The following is a 20,464-nucleotide window of genomic DNA, read 5'->3' as shown; positions in this document are numbered from 1 at the left end:
CGAGATCCGTTCAGGGCTCTCACAAGTGGTCCAAAACGGATCAGTTTTGACCTAATGCATTCTGAATAGAGAAGGATCCGCTCAGAATGCATCAGTTTGCCTCCGATCAGTCTCCATTCCGCTCTGGAGGCGGACACTGCCTGCAGCGTTTTGGTGTCCATCTGATGAAACTGAGCCACAATGGCACACAATGTAAGTCAATGAGGACGGATCAGTTTTCTCTGACACAATAGAAACGGATCCGTCCCCAATTGACTTTCAATGGTGTTGACGACGGATCCGTCTTGGCTATGTTAAAGATAATACAAACGGATCTGTTCTAAACGGATGCAAACGGTTGTATTATCTGAACGGATCTTGCACAAAACGAGAGTGTGAAAGTAGCCTAAACTGGATTTTCAGAAGATAGAAAACATCTATTGTTGAAACAAAGGCACATCTACAAATAAGGTACTGAGTGCTATTAGGCTATGGCTTTACTAAATAGTGACAGCCTGTGTGTGAATACTCTATGTGTGTGTATATGTGTATATATATAATTTATTTATTTTTTTCATAAAAAACAGGTGGTTTTCTGGATATCATTTTATGAAGTCACTCCATGTATTCTACTTCCTATATTGGCTCTTTAACTTCCTCTTTGTTGGAACTTTTAGCATGGCAAACAGCCTCTCCTAACTTTTCTACTCAAACCATCGGTGAGACCAAAGAGGGAAAGGGATGAGTGAATTAAGTAGAGCCTCATACCTTATTACACTGATAAGTGCAATGCTCTTCTGTGGTCATCTTTATCTAGGCCTATTGAGAGAACAATAGAGCTGTCATACTGTTATCCCAACTGTACACCTACTATTATCATGAGGATTACCCTTCAGATAACAGCTTCCCCTAGCAGCAATGCTTAAACTGACAATAGATTTCCTGTCTATATAGGAGGTCTTATCATTTGCCTTGCCTGCTACAGAAGAACATTTTGTTTTTAGTTTTCAATGGCACAGCACTGACAAAATAAAAGAGAAACGGACAATATGGAGTTTAAAAAAATAAATAAAAATTCTGATGGAATTGCCTCTTTAAAGTTTATCTCAGCTCCTATGTAGGGATCCGGATGAAATATCCCCCACCAATATTATCTTCTTGCTTGTCCAAATGACATGGACAGCTACAAACGGAAAGGTATATTTTGGTGCTATTCCAATTTTAATTGTACCCACCATAACATTCCTGCACTTCTTTGCTCACAGAATGAAGAAAAAATTGGTGCCTTTCTTTCAGAAACAGCTCCACGCTGGTCCATGGGCCGTGCCTGGTATTGCAGAGCAGCTCTATAGAAGTGAAAGGGTCTGAGATGCAATACAACACACAACCTGTGGATAGGCGTGGCACTGTTTTTGGAAGAAATCAGCCATGTTTTTATAATTCTCTACAACCCCTTTAAAGTGGCATTCTGCGAAGTAATACAGATTTATGGCATATCCTAGAGAACAATTCAAAGGTGGCACTACTGTGTGGCTACTACCGTATGCCTTTTTAACTTTAAAGGGGTTGTTCACTTTTGTAGAGCTTTTCTACAGACCCCACAATGTGGCTGGACCCACAGTGTATTCATACTTGATCCCCACCACTGGATTCTGGCTCCAACGTTGCCCTGCAGGTGCCGGATTTCCCAGAGTTGACAACCAGATGCTGACATGGATCACGTGATCACTGCACCCAATGACGTGGCACGTCACTGGGTCACATGTCACCTCTGCAGCTAGTCATTGGCTGTGTCGGTCACGTGACCCGCATCAGGCCAGATGTTGATAGGGGAAGATCCAGCCACTACAGAGCCGGCAGGGAAGCAATCGAACCAGAACCCAGCGTCTGGGATCAGGCAAATATGATTCCCTTTTTCAAAAATTTGTGTCCCCTCCCATCCCTTGGCTGAACTTGATGGACTGATGTCTTTTTTTTCAACCATATTAACTATAATAAATATTCGGCCACACTGTGGGGTCTGTAGAAAAGCTCTACAAAGGCAAGCAACCCCTTTAAAAAAAAATATAGTGGTTATCCCCCAATAAACTGTAGGGAAATAGCAATGGGAATAATCCAACCAAGAATGCAACATTTATAAAGAGATCTGCTAATGAGTCATGTGTTGGATTTCATGAACACATTCCATGCTTGGTAATCTATTCATACAGAGATTTGGATACCGATTATAGCAAACAAAACTGTATTTGTCGCAGTGAACAGTGTTTGTAATTAAAGGGAATCCGTTACACCGATTTTTGACTATTATCTAGAGCAGGGGTGCACAACGTTTCCTGGTTGGGGGCCACATTGCCAGACTGAACCAATGACGAGGGCCGAAATTAAAATTTAAAGGTGTATTAACAACTGAAATATTGTACTTATGGCATATTGAACACACATTAAATAACATTAATGTCTAGTTACACTTCCAGGAACCTCCATCTAATGGGAGAAATACATGAAAAATACATGTGAGCAGCCACAAGACATAGGCATACATGTCTGTTACCAGATGGTTGGGGGCCGCACAGAATGGTATCAAGGGCCGCATGTGGCCCCTGGGCCGCAGGTTGTGCACCCCTGATCTAGAGCAATACATGAGTAGTCCTGCAGATATGGAATCCGGATCACTATTTTTTATTTTCCTACTGCCCCCTGTTCCCCTCCACTGTCGGCATTCAAAGCTGCACTGAAACACACATTCTGGACTGCTGTGCTAACATAATGGAGGGGACTCATGCGCATGCACAGCAGTCCTGGCAATGTACTTCAATGTAGCTCTGGGCCCTAACAATGGAGGGGGGGAACAGGAGGCAGTAGGAAAATAAAAAGTAGCAATCTGGACTCCACACCTGCAGTACAACTGATTTATTACTGTAGATGATGGTCCAAAATTGGAGTGACAGATTCCCTTTAAAAAGAGAGTCTATCACCAGTTCCCCTTACATTGGGGCATCAATAATGGTTTCGAACAGATCCACCAAAAGCCACAAGAAAGCATGTTCTAGAGTTGCAAACCAATCACAGACCATCTTACTGTGCTATTCCATCTGGAACGCCATAAAAATGCCAAGAAATGCCTCTTTGGGCTAAATGAGCATAAAACCGCCTGGTTGGTGGGATTGTTGGCAGCTATGCTGTATGTTACAGGATAAAAAAAAGAAATAAAAAATAGGGTACTTTCATACTTGCGGCAGAGGATTCCGGAACTCTGGACGCAAACGGATGCATTTGTGAGACTGATCCGGATGCGGATCCATCTCACGAATGCATTGCAATACCGGATCCGTCTTTCCGGTTGTCATCTGGAAAAACTGATCCGGTATTACGGTATTAATTTTTTTACAAATTTAATGGTTTGCACTCACGCTGACGGAAAAAACTGATCCCTTTTGCCGGAACACTTGGGGCTGGATCCGGCATTAATGCATTTCAATGAAAATGAATGCCGAATCCGGCATTCCGGCAAGTGTTCAGGACTTTTGGCCGGAGAGAAAACTGCAGCATGCTGTGGTATTTTCTCCGGCCAAAAAACTTAAGAGGGACTGAACTGATGCATCCTGATACATACTGAACGGATTGCTCTCCATTCAGAATGCATTAGGATAAAACTGATCAGTTCTTTTCTGGTATTAAGCCCCTAGGACGGAACTCAATACCGGAAAACTACACGCTAGTGTGAAAGTACCCTAAATAAATAAATAAATACCAACCACAGGATGTATGTGGTAATACATCTCAGCTTAATTCATTTCAGTGGAGCTTAGCTGCAATGCCAACACCTCTCTGTGGGGCGATTGACCGAGAGGAGTCATAAGACCAGCAGAGTCCATCATAATAAGATCAGAGTTGTATTACAAAGGGATTTATTCCTTAGAGTAAAGAAGCATCTACAGTAACAAATGAAAAGCTCTGTTGCATAGAGATAGAGCCAACCATGATGCTATGTTGTCAATGTACCCAAGTCACATTATTGAGAAGAAGCCTCAGCAATAAAACTGACCAAACAAATGACTGTTTAGCCATAGTCTCACGATGGGGGTGTAAAATATGGACATCACTGCTTCTCTGTTTTCTACACCTTACGTACGTATATACACAGTTATTGGTTTGGGGCATTTTGAGGATGGACAACTTGTTGAAAGTTGCAGTACAAGTATGTTCCTTCAAGGAAAAAAATAAAATAAAAATACATACATACAACTTTATATCTTCTTGGCTCACAATTAAGAAACATGATCATTCGAGAAGAACATGCTTAATTTCATATGGACTTCAGGATGGGCAGAAACCAATGATATGATGGTGGCCCAAAAAAAAAGTCTTAACCCATTATTTCTCTAGCATCTCTGTTTTGGAGAACCTCCAGCAAGATTTACATCCATGTGTGTAGCTGCTCTTTTTCACAGTTTGTACTTTAAAAGGGTTGTCTCACCTAAGACATTGGTGGAATATCACTTGGATATTCCACCAATGTCAGATAGGTTCACGTCCTAGAGGTGGGACCCTCTCCTATCTCCAGAACAGGACACCTCGAAGTGAACAGAGGACAGCCATGCATGTGTGGCCACCCTCCATTTATTTCTATGGGAGTATGGCTCTGCTTTCCCATAGAGGTGAATGAAGCGGTGGCCGCGCTTGCTCAGTGCACTCTCCATTTATGTCTATGGGATTTCCAAAAATAGCCAAGCGAATTTGCTTGGATATTTTCGTAACTCCCACAGAAATTAATGAAGAGCACTCTGCGCATGCCCGTGCATATGGGTGGGCATTTCAGGGGTGGCATAACCCCTTTAACTGTAAAGCTTCACATCAGCAACTGGTATTCATCATGTAGATGCAGTAAATAGAAGGCACTTACTAATGTATTGTGATTGTCCATATTGCCTCCTTTACTTTTTCCCATCCCATGGCATTTTACTCCGCTCGTTTCCAGGGATTATGGCCACTCTGCAATCCAGCAACAGTGGCTGTGCTTACACACTCTAGGAAAAAGCACCGGCCTATAGTTTGCAAGCACGACCACCGCTGCTAATTTACAAGGTGGTCATAACCCCAGGATACGAAAAGTGTATGATGTAATGGAAAAATGAATAAAGCCAGCAAAGGAAATATGGACAATCACAATACATTAGTAAGTGTCTTGTATTGCCTTTGTCTACATGATAAATGCCATTTACTGAAGTGAGACAACCCCTTTAAGGTTGACTGGCCCTTTAATTAGTCCTCTTAATAACAGATCTGTCATTGGTTAATGGGGAAATGGAATGTGTTCCTTTGTATTCTTTATCAAACCTGCTGCACAAGGACAACAAATACATGGTTTGTGTGCAGCTCCCGCAGGGGTTACCTTGTCTTGCTCTTCCCTCTGCAGGCACTCCTGGGCCTTCCTCTGCAGCTCTTCCTGAACAGCCCGGGCGTATTCAGAATCTAACTCCTCTCTACAGCCACAAAAACAAAACCAATGATTCATCCACAGCAAAGTATCAAAAGTATCTCCATCGGTGGAAAACTTTAAAAATCAACTACTGAACTTATTCAACAAAGTCACGTGCGACTTCATGAACAACTTACTTTGGCTCATCAGAGCCCGTACATTCTAACACTATACAGAGACGAATCTTTGTACAGTATTATTCCAAAGTTTTGAACGAAGCGACTTTGTATTGAGCATCCGAAGCTCACTTCGCTCAACTCTAGAATTAACCCACAAGTAACTGTGTACTCAGAAGACAGAGCATTTCTTTCAGATGGAATCATTTAAATAAATGCCGCCCTGTATATACAGTACATTTTATGTGTACACTGTTTATGGTTTTCTAGGGCATAAAGGCTGAAACTGAGTGTGGATCAATTAGAGGACATTACTTATTAGGGGGGTATGCAGAGGCATTATTACTGTGTAGAGCACAATCACTCTGTGGGCTGCAAAACCTGCCACTTTTACTATGTGGTGCACTGTAACCATCTGGTGCACTATATATCTATGTGGCACTATTCTGGGGGGCAATTATAGTTATGACCTTATTTATGAAGCACAGTTTATAGTGGCATCTTGCCACACAGCAGTAGGTACAGTAAAAGGCAATGGAAACATGCAGGAGAGAGAGCATGTTTAGTTTAGGGAAAGTTATGGTGGGTGCTGACATAGTGAAGAGCCTCTGCTGCAAACTCTGCAGAAGTCATGGATGGAAGAAGTCATCATGGTGGTCTGGGCCAGATGGAAAAGAAGGGAAACGTGAATGACTCCAGTCAGAGAACATGTGAATCAAATGTAAGTCACTGTACTGTAATCCCATATATGGTGTGCTGAGCGCTGTATAACCTGTATCTACCACTATATGGTCACTGTGTAGTGGCAATACTGGTCTTTGTATGGTATGTTTTTCAGTAAAAGCATGGTAATATTAAGTCCATATTTAGTGATAATGGTAGTGGTGATACTTTGTTGGGGCCCATTCAGGCCACTGATATGTTTAGCTGTCCATTTCGCATAACCCCTAGCTATGCCTTTGGGTATATACTTTTCTCCATAAACAGCACCACGTGTGTCTATAGGCTGTGCCTGGTATTGCAGCTGAGCCCAATAACTTTAATGCTGCAATATCATAAAAGGCCTATGAACACAAGTGGCACTAAAAAGCCCTTTCTTCTGATTTTATAAAACTCTTTTAAAGGGAACCCATCAACTTTATGCTGACCTCACTGAGGGCAGCATAAAATAGTGACAGAAATGCTGATTTCAGCGATGTGTCAATGATGAGCTACAAGTAAGTGGTTGCTGAGAACCAGCATCATAATCACTGCAGCCCAGGCCTTGAAAAGAGTCAAATCTCCCTGAGAAGAGTCCTGGTTATACATAATCTCCTGCTCTCTCGCCATCTGCTGATGACTGGCAGTTCTCTCCTAGAGAGAAAGGGAGAAAACTGGGTATTAGACTGTCAGTCATCAGCAGGTGGGCAGGAGAGCAGGAATTCATGAATAACCAGGACTCTTCTCAGGTGGCCGTGACTCTTTTCCAGGCCCAGTCTGCAATCATTGTGATGTTGGTTCTCGGCAACCACTTACTGTTAACTTATAAATGACAGACCGCTGAAATCATCTCACCTGTCTGTACTTTATACTGCCGTTAGTATGGACAGCATAAAGTTGATGACAGGTTCCCTTAAAGTTATCAACTCACATTTGCTTCTGTTGTTCGAGGCTGAAGACTTTGCTCTGTTGATCTTCTTCATCCTGAAGCTTCTTAGCTATTCGGATGTCCTTTTGCACCAGCTTATTCTTCCGGACGTTGAAGGCATAGTGCTGCTCAACTGAGAATTATACAGACATGTACAGAGGTGAGGCGAGAGGCATCACTCCAAAATAAAAATACAGTTCTAATAAGACTGTGTAGTCGTCATGAGGCAACTAATTAGAGGGGGGATTTAAAAGTCATTTGCCCAGCTCCCCGAGGATAGGATCCCCAGGATCTACTTTAAACCACTCCGCATAACTTTATATGGGAATTCACATACACATAGTAAAAATAATGCAATTTAATATTTTTTCTACATACTACTATATACTCTATAATATGTGACTTCAAATATCTGCTTGTGCCTTGAGAGCCGACATTGTAGCGATTTCGTTTTGTACTTTACTTTTAGCCCCGTGGGTATAGGTGCGGGTTCAGTGCACGCGACACAATTGCATTGCTGGCTGAGAATTTTATATACATTTTATATTATATGGGAATGGTGAGTCCTGTATATGTCAGTACCATCTTGTCACTATATGGCGTTATTATGTGGGCTGAAATGATAAGAAAAACAAGCAGGGAAGAGGGCACCATGCTTCTTGCCTTGGGCGAAATTTTGTTTAAAACCTGCCCTGAACACGGACAGTCAGGATTAGTTAATTTGTGCAAGATATCCGATTTTATTACCGAACTATCGGTTTCTTACAACTTACTTTCTTGTTCTTGCAGGCAATGAGCCAGTGCACCATCTTCAAGAACGGCAAAATCCCGGCAAACTAAAACAATACAAAAGAGAGGGAAAACAAAATCAGAATAATACACTGTTTTCCACAAAAGAGGATTATGAAACAAAAAGCCTCTAAATCTACATGAGCAGCCTCGATGACTGGCCACAGACTAGTCTGCATATCAGATTGAGCCTTTAAAGTCAGCCTATAGTGCATACACCAATCTGCAATCCAGTGCAGAGCTGGCTGGTATTGGAAACAATCAACAAGCTTGCTGTCAGACACTATGCAGTGGAACAGTTGCTTTTTTCCCCGGTCAAGTCCATCATCAATGGTGGTGTTAAAGAGGCCCCTCGACCTGTGTCTTACCAGCTGATGTGAAACTACTGCTCAGTATGTCCAGACAGGCTGGGAGTTGTAGTTTTCCAACTGCTGGAAACCACTGTTGCAGATCTACAGCTTTACTTTAACCAAAGTTTTTTGTTTTTTTTGAGAAAGTCGGACTACAGGAAAAAAAAAAAAAAAAGTCTAAGTTGGTTTCTATGGTGTAGTACACACAACTTCAAGCAATGTTAGTGGCCTGCGCCCTGGCACAAAAAGAAAAAAAACTTGCAATGGAGTTGGAATGAAAACAAGCAGAAGCAAAGGAGGAATGTTCCCACTGTGCTCAAACAATGGAGAAGATAAAATACAAGAGCAGGCAAGCCATCTCCTGCGGTGTTAAAGGCCATTTATAGGACGGTGTGAAGGTCCGCACTGCACGTATTGGCTCCACTACATACAGCTGCTTAGTCAAGGACATAATAATGTAATAAATATATATTATTAGGACAGAATAATGTGTAATTAATATATATATATATATATATATATATATATATATATATATATATATATATATATATATTTATTTATTTATATTATATATTATTAGCGTCAAAATGCAGTTAAAGACCAATTGTCTGATCCGGCTTTAGACCATCCCTTTTTCTGATACGCTGATCATGGGATGACCTCCTGCTTAGAACCTCAGTGATGAGCTGTAACTGCGGGGAATCCTGACAGCAAGTGGTCTATCTGCTTGTGGCGCCATCACAGGAGAAATGAGACATTGCACAGTACCTTCAAAAATTGCTTGGCTTTGAGATTTCCCTAATAATTTACTACAGAATGGTTTTTTCGAAACAAGAAAACCCCCGGTTTTCCTAGAAATAAAGTGAAACACGACGCATATCTGCAAGTTTCATACATGTGTTTTTATTTACACAGTGAAAAAACTGGTCATAATTTTCAAGATCTCTACTTGCTGTCAATGAATGTAAGCATTCATTGTTTACATCCACAGGGTGAAATCCCTTCCTGATCATATTGATACAGAGCATGCAACAAGGTTAAGCTCCGATATGCTTAAAGGGGTTGTCTCCCTTTAGCAAATAGCATTTATCATGTAGAGGAAGTTAATACAAGGCACTTACTAATGTGTTGGGATTGTCCATATTGTCTCCTTTGCTGGTTTGATTTATTTTCCATCACATTATACACTGCCTGTTTTAGAGGTTATGACCACCCAACAATCCAGCAGCGGTGGTCGTGCATGCACACTATAGGAAAAAGCACCAGCCTCTCTGGTGGCCAGGAGTGTGCATAGGCCGGCACCCTTTCCTATAGTGTACAAACACGACCATGCTGCTGGATTTCTGGGTGGTCGCAGCTCCTAGATATGAACAGTGTATAATGTGATGGAAAAATGAATCCATCCATCAAAGGAGGCAATATGGATAATTATACGTAGGTAAGTGGCTTGTATTAACTTAACTGTCTTCATAAGTATCTTCTGCTGAAGTGAGACAACCCCAGGTTTAAATCGGATAGTCTGTCCTGGAAGAGGAGCAGATTACCAGAATTACCATATCCAGCATAGCCAGACATCGCCAGGGCACACTGGATCTCCTTTCACTATAATGGGATCCGGAAGTCACACCGGAAAAGGGGCGGATTATAGTGAATGGGGGTTAGGATGGGCCCTAGCAGTGTTCAGTGATTTGGTAATTCCAATTGTCAGCTCCTCTGCTGGCACCAGGGGCGGACTAGCCATAGACCGCCTGAGCCCTCCTCGCGGCCAGCCAGTGGAAGTTTTTGGGGATGTATTTTGTGCTTTTGGCCTCAGTATTTTGTGATGGACTGTGGTATTTGGCTCTGTTATGGTGGTATAATGTGCCACAATAAGGTATTGCTGGCCCTGCTTTCCATCAATTTGGACAAGGCTACAAAACAGGGCCACTTTTAGTATTTTTTCCAGGGCCACTTTAAGTTCCCAGTCCACCCCTGGCCAGAACAGTCTACCAGATTTGCAGAACGCAGATGTAGGCATAATCCCAATTGTAACTGAACCTCATTTAACATATCAAAAGGTCTTGATAAGTGGGTGTGCAAATGCTGAGACCCCCCTCCCTTCCCCAGACAATTGCTAAAAGCCCTCACATGAAGTGCTTGTTGCTGAAGACTATCAACAGAAAGTTTAGGAGCCCATCTCCATTCTTCAGCAGCAAAGAGAGACAGTGCCCTATCTGAGCCCTTCCAACTCCATAGTTTAGCGATCAGTGGGGACCTCTGCACTCAGACCCTCACAGATCATAACCTTTAATCTGTCACTATGATATATCAAACATTTTTAAGAGGACTTTTCACAACTCTTGACATTCCTGTTTTAATAGCTTCATGCATTCTTCACGTACTAACAACTCTGGAGCATCTATTCTTATGTCTGTATGTTGTCCCATTCCTCTATTATTTCTACTAGAAGTTAAGAATAAAATTTTGCAAAAAAAACGACATCCATATATAAATTTTTCGCAAAATTTATAGTTCTAGATGTCTTTGATAAAAAAAAAAAAAATGGTTTGGGTAAAAGTTATAGCGTTTACAAACTATGGTACAAAAATGTGAATTTCCGCTTTTTGAAGCAGCTCTGACTTTCTGAGCACCTGTCATGTTTCCTGAGGTTCTACAACGCCCAAACAGTAGAAAAACCCCACAAATGACCCCATTTCGGAAAGTAGACACCCTAAGGTATTCGCTGATGGGCATAGTGAGTTCATAGAACTTTTTATTTTTTGTCACAATTTAGCGGAAAATGATGATGATTTTTTATTTTTATTTTTTTCTTACAAAGTCTCATATTCCACTAACTTGCGACAAAAAATAAAAAATTCTAGGAACTCGCCATGCCCCTCACGGAATACCTTGGGGTGTCTTCTTTCCAAAATGGGGTCACTTGTGGCGTAGTTATACTGCCCTGGCAATTTAGGGGCCCAAATGTGTAAGAAGTACCTTGCAATCAAAATCTGTAAAAAATGGCCAGCGAAATCCGAAAGGTGCTCTTTGGAATATGTGCCCCTTTGCCCACCTTGGCTGCAAAAAGTGTCACACATGTGGTATCGCCGTACTCAGGAGAAGTTGGGGAATGTGTTTTGGGGTGTCATTTTACATATACCCATGCTGGGTGAGAGAAATATCTTGGCAAAAGACAACTTTTCCCATTTTTTTATACAAAGTTGGCATTTGACCAAGATATTTTTCTCACCCAGCATGGGTATATGTAAAATGACACCCCAAAACACATTGCCCAACTTCTCCTGAGTACGGCGATACCAGATGTGTGACACTTTTTTGCAGCCTAGATGCGCAAAGGTGCCCAAATTCCTTTTAGGAGGGCATTTTTAGACATTTGGATCCCAGACTTCTTCTCACACTTTCGGGCCCCTAAAAAGCCAGGGCAGTATAAATACCCCACATGTGACCCCACTTTGGAAAGAAGACACCCCAAGGTATTCAATGAGGGGCCTGGCGAGTTCATAGAAATTTTTATTTTTTTGCATAAGTTAGCGGAAATTGATTTTTTTTGTTTTTTTCTCACAAAGTCTCACTTTCCGCTAACTTAGGACAAAAATTTCAATCTTTCATGGACTCAATATGCCCCTCACGGAATACCTTGGGGTGTCTTCCTTCCGAAATGGGGTCACATGTGGGGTATTTATACTGCCCTGGCTTTTTAGGGGCCCTAAAGCGTGAGCAGAAGTCTGGAATATAAATGTCTAAAAATGTTTACGCATTTGGATTCCGTGAGGGGTATGGCGAGTTCATGCGAGATTTTATTTTTTGACACAAGTTAGTGGAATATGAGACTTAGTAAGAAAAAACAAAAACACAAAAAATTTCCGCTAACTTGGGCCAAAAAAATGTCTGAATGGAGCCTTACAGGGAGGGGGTGATCAATGACAGGGGGGTGATCACCCATATAGACTCCCTGATCACCCCCCTGTCATTGATCACCCCCCTGGTAAGGCTCCATTCAGACATCCGTATGATTTTTACGGATCCATGGATCGGATCCGCAAAACACATGCGGATGTCTGAATGGAGCCTTACAGGGGGGTGATCAATGACAGGGGGTGATCAGGGAGTGTATATGGGTGATCACCCCTCTGTCATTGATCACCCCCCTGTAAGGCTCCATTCAGACGTCCGCATGATTTTTACGGATCCATGGATACCAAAACACATGCGGACGTCTGAATGGAGCCCTACAGGGGGCTGATCAATGACAGGGGGGAGATCAATGACAGGGGGTGATCAGGGAATCTATATGGGTGATCACCCGCCTGTCATTGATCACCCCCCTGTAAGGCTCCATTCAGACGTCCGCATGTATTTTGCGGATCCGATCCATGTATCCGTGGATCCGTAAAAATCATACGGACGTCTGAACGGAGCCTGACAGGGGGGTGATCAATGACAAGGGGGTGATCAATGACAGGGGGGTGATCAGGGAGTTTATATGGGTGATCATGGGTGATCAGGGGTTCATAAGGGGTTAATAAGTGACGGGGGGGGTGTAGTGTAGTGTGGTGTTTGGTGCGACTTTACTGAGCTACCTGTGTCCTCTGGTGGTCGATCCAAACAAAAGAGACCACCAGAGGACCAGGTAGCAGGTATATTAGACGCCGTTATCAAAACAGCGTCTAATATACCTGTTAGGGGTTAAAAAAAATCACATCTCCAGCCTGCCAGCGAACGATCGCCGCTGGCAGGCTGGAGATCCACTCGCTTACCTTCCGTTCCTGTGAGCGCGCGCGCCTGTGTGCGCGCGTTCACAGGAAATCTCGCGTCTCGCGAGATGACGCGCCGATGCGTCCAGGAGGAGGTTAAGAAGGTACAGATACAATTCAGGCAGACATCTGTCTGCAAATTAAGACAACCTCTTTAAGACCCCTATACAAATGATATGAATATCAGCCAAACCCACCAATTTTTAAAGAGCCCCACAACCAGCTACTGTGTATAGGTGTGTCCCAATGCTCCCCCAAAGCCAGATGTCAAGGGAAAGAAGGAACAGGTGTGCTGAATTTCACAATGCCCGACCCTTTTGTTCTCACAGGAGATATGTTGCCTCCAGAGGTGTCTGTAAGCGGCTTTCGCCTCTCTCCCTATGTAGAACACCTACACATTTAGCTGAATCATGAGCAGATATTGTATGACAGGCGTGGAGTCAGAAAGAACAGCCTCTGCTACACCAGAATCCAGCCGCCAGCTCTACCCTGGGAACAGATCAAGGCCATACTTCCAGAATCTATGTTGTCTACATGTTTAGATCTGTATCTGGAAAACCTCGAAAGTTATCGGTATGTACAGAGCATGTGACTAATAATCCCTCAGGTGTTCCTCCTATGTGCGGCATAATGCACCATTCACACTTAGGTAGGTGACTAAAGCAGACATTACGGTGTCATAGGGGTTGTTACTTAGCTGTCCACAGAAGCTGAATGACATACTACACTACAGACTACAGACATGAGAGCTAAAGTGGTATTCAGGGGACTTGAAGAGGTTGCCTGGGATAAGAAAAATAAGGGGTATAATATTTTTTCCAGACACAGCACCACTCTTGTTCAATGGTTATGTTTGGTATTGCAGCTTAGTCTCAGTCAATGTGGATGAGCTTTAAAGGGCATCTGTCAGCAGTTTTGTACCTATGAAACTGGCTGACCTGTTACATGTGCACTTGGCAACTAACGGCATCTGTGTTGGTCCCATTTTCATATGTGCCCTAAATACTGAGAAAAATGACGTTTAAATATATGCAAATGAGGCTCTAGGAGCAATGGGGGCGTTGCCTTTACACCTAGAGGCTCTGTTCTCTCTGCAACTGTCGCGCCCTCTGCACCTTGAATGATAGGTGTATGCGTGATGATGCATTCCCTGCCTGGCCCTGTCCATGAAAGTGCAAAGGGAGCGGCAGTTGCAGAGAGAGCAGAGTCTCTAGGTGTAAAGGCAATGCCCCCGCTGCGCCTAGAGGTTCATTTAGATATAATAAAACATCATTTTTTTCAGCAACATGGGACCAACACAGATGCCTTCAGCTGCCAAGCGCACATGTCACAGGTCAGCCAGTGTCATAGGTACAAATCTGCTGACAGATGCCCTTTAATGCCATACACAAACCATGGACAAGTACAAACTCTTCTCCTAATCTCAGAGAACACCTTCAAACATTGATGGCCTAGCCTTACTACTATCTAATTGGCAGATCCTTGGGATCTCCAGCGATCAGCCTAAGAGGCCATGGTGCTCCTTCACTATCCACACAGGAACAGCCTTGCATGCAAGACCGCCCCTGCGCTGCTGACCTATAGAAGTACGCACAGCCTCCAATATGGACAATTGATGGTACTGATCCTCACCGGTCAAACACTGATGGCCTATGCTAAGCAAACATCAACAGTATTTAAAAAAAAGGTGTACAAAAAGGGGGTTCCTCCAAAAAGGGCACCACACCTGTCAGAATCTGGGTATTGCAGCTCAGCGCCATTATAGTGAAAAGGGCTGAGCTGCAATATCTGACACGTGTGGTAGTGTTTTGGGAGGAATACAGCCATTGTGTACAAATCTTGGAAAATCCCTAAAAATTTCCTTCTGGTCATGCGCACCTGCGCTTGTGACCATGTTGGTCTACACTATAGTTCTGGCATTACCTTCTTGAACAAGAAAGAAAATTGCATTGTGAAGAGTTACAAACTACTGGAGCAGATGCAGAAATTATCGGAGGTGCAGAGGGTCAGACACTAGGGTTATGGTGAGAGGTCCTGTTATGGAGCAGATGAAGATATCATTCTATCGGAGGTGCAGAGGAGCAGACACTAGGGTTATGGTGAGGGGTCCTGTTATGGAGCAGATGAAGATATCATTCTATCGGAGGTGCAGAGGGTCAGACACTAGGGTTATGGTGAGGGGTCCTGTTATGGAGCAGATGAAGATATCATTCTATCGGAGGTGCAGAGGAGCAGACACTAGGGTTATGGTGAGGGGTCCTGTTATGGAGCAGATGAAGATATCATTCTATCGGAGGTGCAGAGGGTCAGACACTAGGGTTATGGTGAGGGGTCCTGTTATGGAGCAGATGAAGATATCATTCTATCGGAGGTGCAGAGGAGCAGACACTAGGGTTATGGTGAGGGGTCCTGTTATAGATGCAGAAATCATCCCATCAGAGGAGCAGACACTAGGGTTATGGTGAGGGGTCCTGTTATGGAGCAGATGCAGGAATCATTCTATCGGAGGTGCAGAGGGTCAGACACTAGGGTTATGGTGAGGGGTCCTGTTAGAATGATATCTTCATCTGCTCTATAACAGGACCCCTCACCATAACCCTAGTGTCTGACCCTCTGCACCTCCGATAGAATGATTCCTGCATCTGCTCCATAACAGGACCCCTCACCATAACCCTAGTGTCTGCTCCTCTGATGGGATGATTTCTGCATCTATAACAGGACCCCTCACCATAACCCTAGTGTCTGCTCCTCTGCACCTCCGATAGAATGATATCTTCATCTGCTCTATATCGGAGGTGCAGAGGGTCAGACACTAGGGTTATGGTGAGGGGTCCTGTTATGGAGCAGATGCAGGAATCATTCTATCGGAGGTGCAGAGGGTCAGACACTAGGGTTATGGTGAGGGGTCCTGTTATGGAGCAGATGCAGAAATCATTCTATCGGAGGTGCAGATGGTCCGACTGTAAGGTAATGGTAAGGGGTCTTGTTACGGACAGATGCAAAGGATGAAGAGCTCGGTATGGCCTTGCCAGGGAGCAGCACACACAAACCTTTGTACCCTCCAGCAGATGTTCGGTGAGATCATGTTAAAAAGCATAAATGAAAGGACTTTAGAGATGGACGGACTGCCCGCTGCCCACGGGGACTGCAGTGAGGTCATGGAATCATCGCAAACTGCCAAACCACTCTATTACTCTGCCCGGTCCCCGGAGACAGGACTTCATTTATAAAGTACTGCAGCAGGGGGAATTAACTCTCAACCTGCTGGCATAAATGACTCGCACATTTTTTCCCCCCCTTGGTTCAGCATATATGGATGTAGCAGACACACACACTTGGCGAGTTATCACGTCTAATTAATGCGTTATGACTGACTGTTAAAGGTGGATTTAGACGAAGCAATAATCGTCCAGATTTGGCCATCTAAACCTGCCACCGGTCACACGATGAACAAGCAAAACGTTCATCCATCGGGTGATCCGGTCGTTCATGCAGGCACACCAATCATCTTCCTGGGGAGCAGATTGTGTGGTCTAAACGGCGATCTGCTGCTCAGAAACAATGGTTCTGTATGGTCCTCATACTGTGAAGGAGATCGCTGCATGTAAATGTCTCCTTCACTGAGCGAGCAGCTTCCCGACAATCAGCTGTAACATGGGGACGTGTAAACCCACCTTAACCCTGCTGCATCTGTACATCAGGAAATGCACCCCACATATACCCCAAAACTAGTCCATACCATATAATGCATGTCCACAGTCCCGATTTTATTGGGACTCGCTTGTGGGATGGACCACAAAGGGGGCAGAGTTAATGCTAATTTGCACTATGAGGCCTCTTTCACACAGTTTTTTTTTCATTTTTTGGCATTTTTTGCTGTAAAAACACCAGCTCCAGACAGCTGAAGTCTGAAATATGAAATGCAGGACACACAATCGCTTTTTGCTAGTAGCTTTTTTTTTTTTGTTTCTTGCTTCTTTTCAAAAATGCAGCAGGTGTTTTCCTTTATACCAGTTTTGATAAATCTCCCCATTGGTGGTAAAATAAAAACAAAAAACACTGCTAAATGTAACTTTTTTTATGGGTTAAAAAAGAAAACATAAAAAACCTCCAGAGACAAATTCATGCGTACAAGGACCCTACCGGCGGTGCACCCTGACAAAATGGGGCAAGGCTTCAAACGTTCAGAGATTTGGGTTTCAAATGTTAGTAAGCATGAATAATCACACTTGCCAACAATTCAGAGGTTTGCGAACCAGACCACCAAGGAGGGGGTTATGTACATTTTATATAGAGGGGGAGTATCCAGGCTGACTAGGGTGAGGCTTAATATCTCCTGCAATCTGGGATTCATATATTGGCCCTCAGATTGGCCATAGACGCTACAGGGAAATTTCCTGGTGGGCCTATGCCTTGGGGGGCCACCCAATCCATCCTCAGCCACCAGCCAGATACATCTCCTATGCACCTGGCCACCTGCGGTGCAGGTGGTAGTATGATGTGCTGCACTGTGGTATTTGCTTCTGCTGGGGCGGTATAGTGTTCTGCACTATGGTATTGCTGGCTTTGCCTACTTGCGTTTCCCCGCACTCTCTCTTTGGACCTACCTACAACATGGGGCCACTTTTAGTTTCTTTTCCAGGGCCACTTTAAGTTCCCAGTCTGCCCCCTGTTGGCCCTTTCGGTAAACATAATGGGGGACACTCCTTGGCATGCCATGTTTTTTTCTATGGTATTTAAAAAAGGTATATAGACTGCTGTGCTTTTTCCAACATTGTTGCCCATAGCAACCAAATCACACTACAGCTTTCAATTTTCCACAGCACGGTAAAAACTGAAAGCGGCACTGTGATTGGTTGGCAAGGGCACAGTGGTGTACTAAGGGGGGGCTTGGGGGGTGGTCCGTCCCAGGTGCCGACTCCAGAAGCAATGAGCGCTTCCATCAATACAGATGGAAGCGCTCATCGCTGGGAGCTGCGGTCCTGTCCCTCACCGCTCAGCTCCCCACGCTCCTCCCCTCCTTCAGGCCCGAGGGGTACAGAATGGTGGAAGCAGGAAGACCATTCAGCCTGCAGGCACAGATCGTGCTGCCGACCTGTGTGGGCGGAGTCTGCAGCTTGGAAATCTGCATAAGCTCCGCCCACGCAGAGCAATCTGTGCCTGCAGGGAAGATAGGTATGTGAGCTTTAGGAATGAGACAAGGTAAGTAGTTACTGTTTGTTTTTTGTTTTGTTTTTTAAATAAAGAGTGGGCACAGTGGTCATTACTACTACAAAGGGGGCACAGTGGTCATTACTACTACAAAGGGGGCACAGTGGTCATTACTACTACAAAGGGGGCACAGTGGTCATTACTACTACAAAGGGGGCACAGTGGTCATTACTACTACAAAGGGGGCACAGTGGTCATTACTACTACAAAGGGGGCACAGTGGTCATTACTACTACAAAGGGGGCACAGTGGTCATTATTACTGTGAAGGGAGCCCAATGGGGATTATTAGTGTGAGGGGGGCATTGCAACTGTGAAAGGGGCAAAGAGAGGGCATAACTATTTTGAGAGGGCACAATGTGGGCATAACTACTGTGTGGGGGAACACATCTGTACAAAACTACTGTGAAGGTTGTACAGTGAGGGCAATACTACTGTGAGAGAAAGGACCCGCCCCGGATGCCAAACACCCTAGGCACGCCACTGCAAGGGCAACAAATGTTTTCTTTTATTCCGTTTCATGCATTTCATGCCAGTGCCATAGGTTCAGCGTATGCACCGAACGTAGTGACAACAAAATAAGTGATCCGATCCTGGGAAAGCTGTGTACCAGTCAATATGGCTATCATTTCAGCTCCCTCAGAGGTCGTCACTTAGCTTTCCTATAGTCCTGAATGTTAAATCCTATAGGTTAGGCAGCCATACAGGGGTAGGGGTTGTATGAAGTTTTCAGGTATCGGAGAAAATTGGGCGATTCTTGTGGGTTGAGCAATGTTGTCAGGCCCATTAGATGTATCTCTGGCTCTCACTGCCACGGCTGAGAATCTGTTACTGTTTGTTTTCTAGAAAAGCGCAGAGTAGTGAGCGTCCGGGCTGTTATTTTGGCGTCAGCTGTAGTTACAGATTCAGCCAACGCTTGGTACCAGCAGCTGGCACCAAACCAAGCTAAACAGTCATCAAGTGATAAATTCATCTTTTCCTCTTCGTTCTGGTACAAGTCTGATAGATATAATTAGTTTCTGCTGAACAGTAACAGAGACAAAAGGTACCCGTATGTTTTAGTATGGCTGCCAACCGATCAGAACATGAGGCCTACCCCACACCATCAACAGTTGCACGGATTTATCTCAGGTTTCCAACCTAAATTTTGATTATTTTTTTTATAGACAATTTATCCAAAAATCTAATTTTTTTTATGCAGAAATTGGAAAACTGTACTCAACTATAAGTAATATATACCATATTTTTCACCCCATAAGACGCATTAACACAAAAATGTTCCTGTGTCTTATGGGGTGATTACTAATAAGCGCTTCCTTTATGGAAGCACTCATTAGTACCGGAGGACCAGGAAGCAGTGAAGGCTCTGTACTCACCGCTTTATGGTCCTCGGCTGTGCTGTGGCTGCGCACAGTGTGAGGGCGCTCTGTGACCTCACGCTGTGCACCTCAGTTCACAGCACAGCCGGCGGCAGGAAGAGCGCCAGAGGTGAGGAGCAGCGGCGTCCGGAGCAGGAGAGGTAAGTGGATTTTTTATTTTATCTGATCTGAGGCTTGGGGGGGGGGGGGTCTGCAGGCTGCATACATGAGGCCGGGGGGGGGGTCTGCAGGCTGCATACATGAGGCCGGGGGGGGGGGGGGCTGCAGGCTGCATACATGAGGCCGGGGGGGGGGGCTGCAGGCTGCATACATGAGGCCGGAGGGGGGGGGGCTGCAGGCTGCATACATGAGGCCGGGGGGGGGGGGGGGGGGGGGCTGCAGGCTGCATACAGATATCATTTAGAAACATTTGAAAAAAACCTGTTTTTGGCGGAAGGTTTTAATTAAAGGACTACTTGGACCCTTACATTTTATGAGGGACTGTGCTTAGAGAGTCAATGGAGAAGGTTCACAAATAAGAATTGGACCTGGTCAACCTCAGATAGTTTGAGGTAAAAATGCCTCCTTGAAGGGTAGAAATAGTCCCAGGAGGCTGATGCATAAACAGATTAGAGAAATGACATTACCATCTTATTAAACCGATTCCACTTTTGTGAGGGGAGCGGGCATAATTTATTTATTTATTTTTTCTGGAAATTTTCAGGATCCTTTGACATAATGCAGAAGATTTCTTAGATTTCCGACAGAACATTAACCCACTTAACAAAAGGCAGAAAAA

At 44.1% G+C, this 20,464-nt stretch overlaps 1 protein-coding gene across 2 annotated transcripts in view; it reads right to left on the bottom strand.

Moving 5' to 3' along the window:
- The window catches only part of LOC122926889 (coiled-coil domain-containing protein 50-like), a 95,475-nt gene that overhangs the window by 52,863 nt on the left and 22,148 nt on the right, over nucleotides 1–20,464 (bottom strand). For both annotated transcript variants that reach the window (XM_044278406.1, XM_044278407.1), the window contains exons 3-5: nucleotides 7,975–8,037; nucleotides 7,205–7,334; nucleotides 5,372–5,462 (exon numbers count right to left, since the gene is read on the bottom strand). In XM_044278406.1, the coding sequence (XP_044134341.1) occupies nucleotides 5,372–5,462; nucleotides 7,205–7,334; nucleotides 7,975–8,037 (284 nt within the window). The remainder of the gene's footprint in view (nucleotides 1–5,371; nucleotides 5,463–7,204; nucleotides 7,335–7,974; nucleotides 8,038–20,464) is intronic.

The sequence above is a fragment of the Bufo gargarizans genome, chromosome 2 (genome assembly GCF_014858855.1).
Source record: "Bufo gargarizans isolate SCDJY-AF-19 chromosome 2, ASM1485885v1, whole genome shotgun sequence".
In the NCBI taxonomy this organism is placed as follows: domain Eukaryota; kingdom Metazoa; phylum Chordata; class Amphibia; order Anura; family Bufonidae; genus Bufo; species Bufo gargarizans.
Note: the sequence above shows the minus strand (reverse complement) of the source record. Positions and strands in the feature narration are given on the sequence as shown.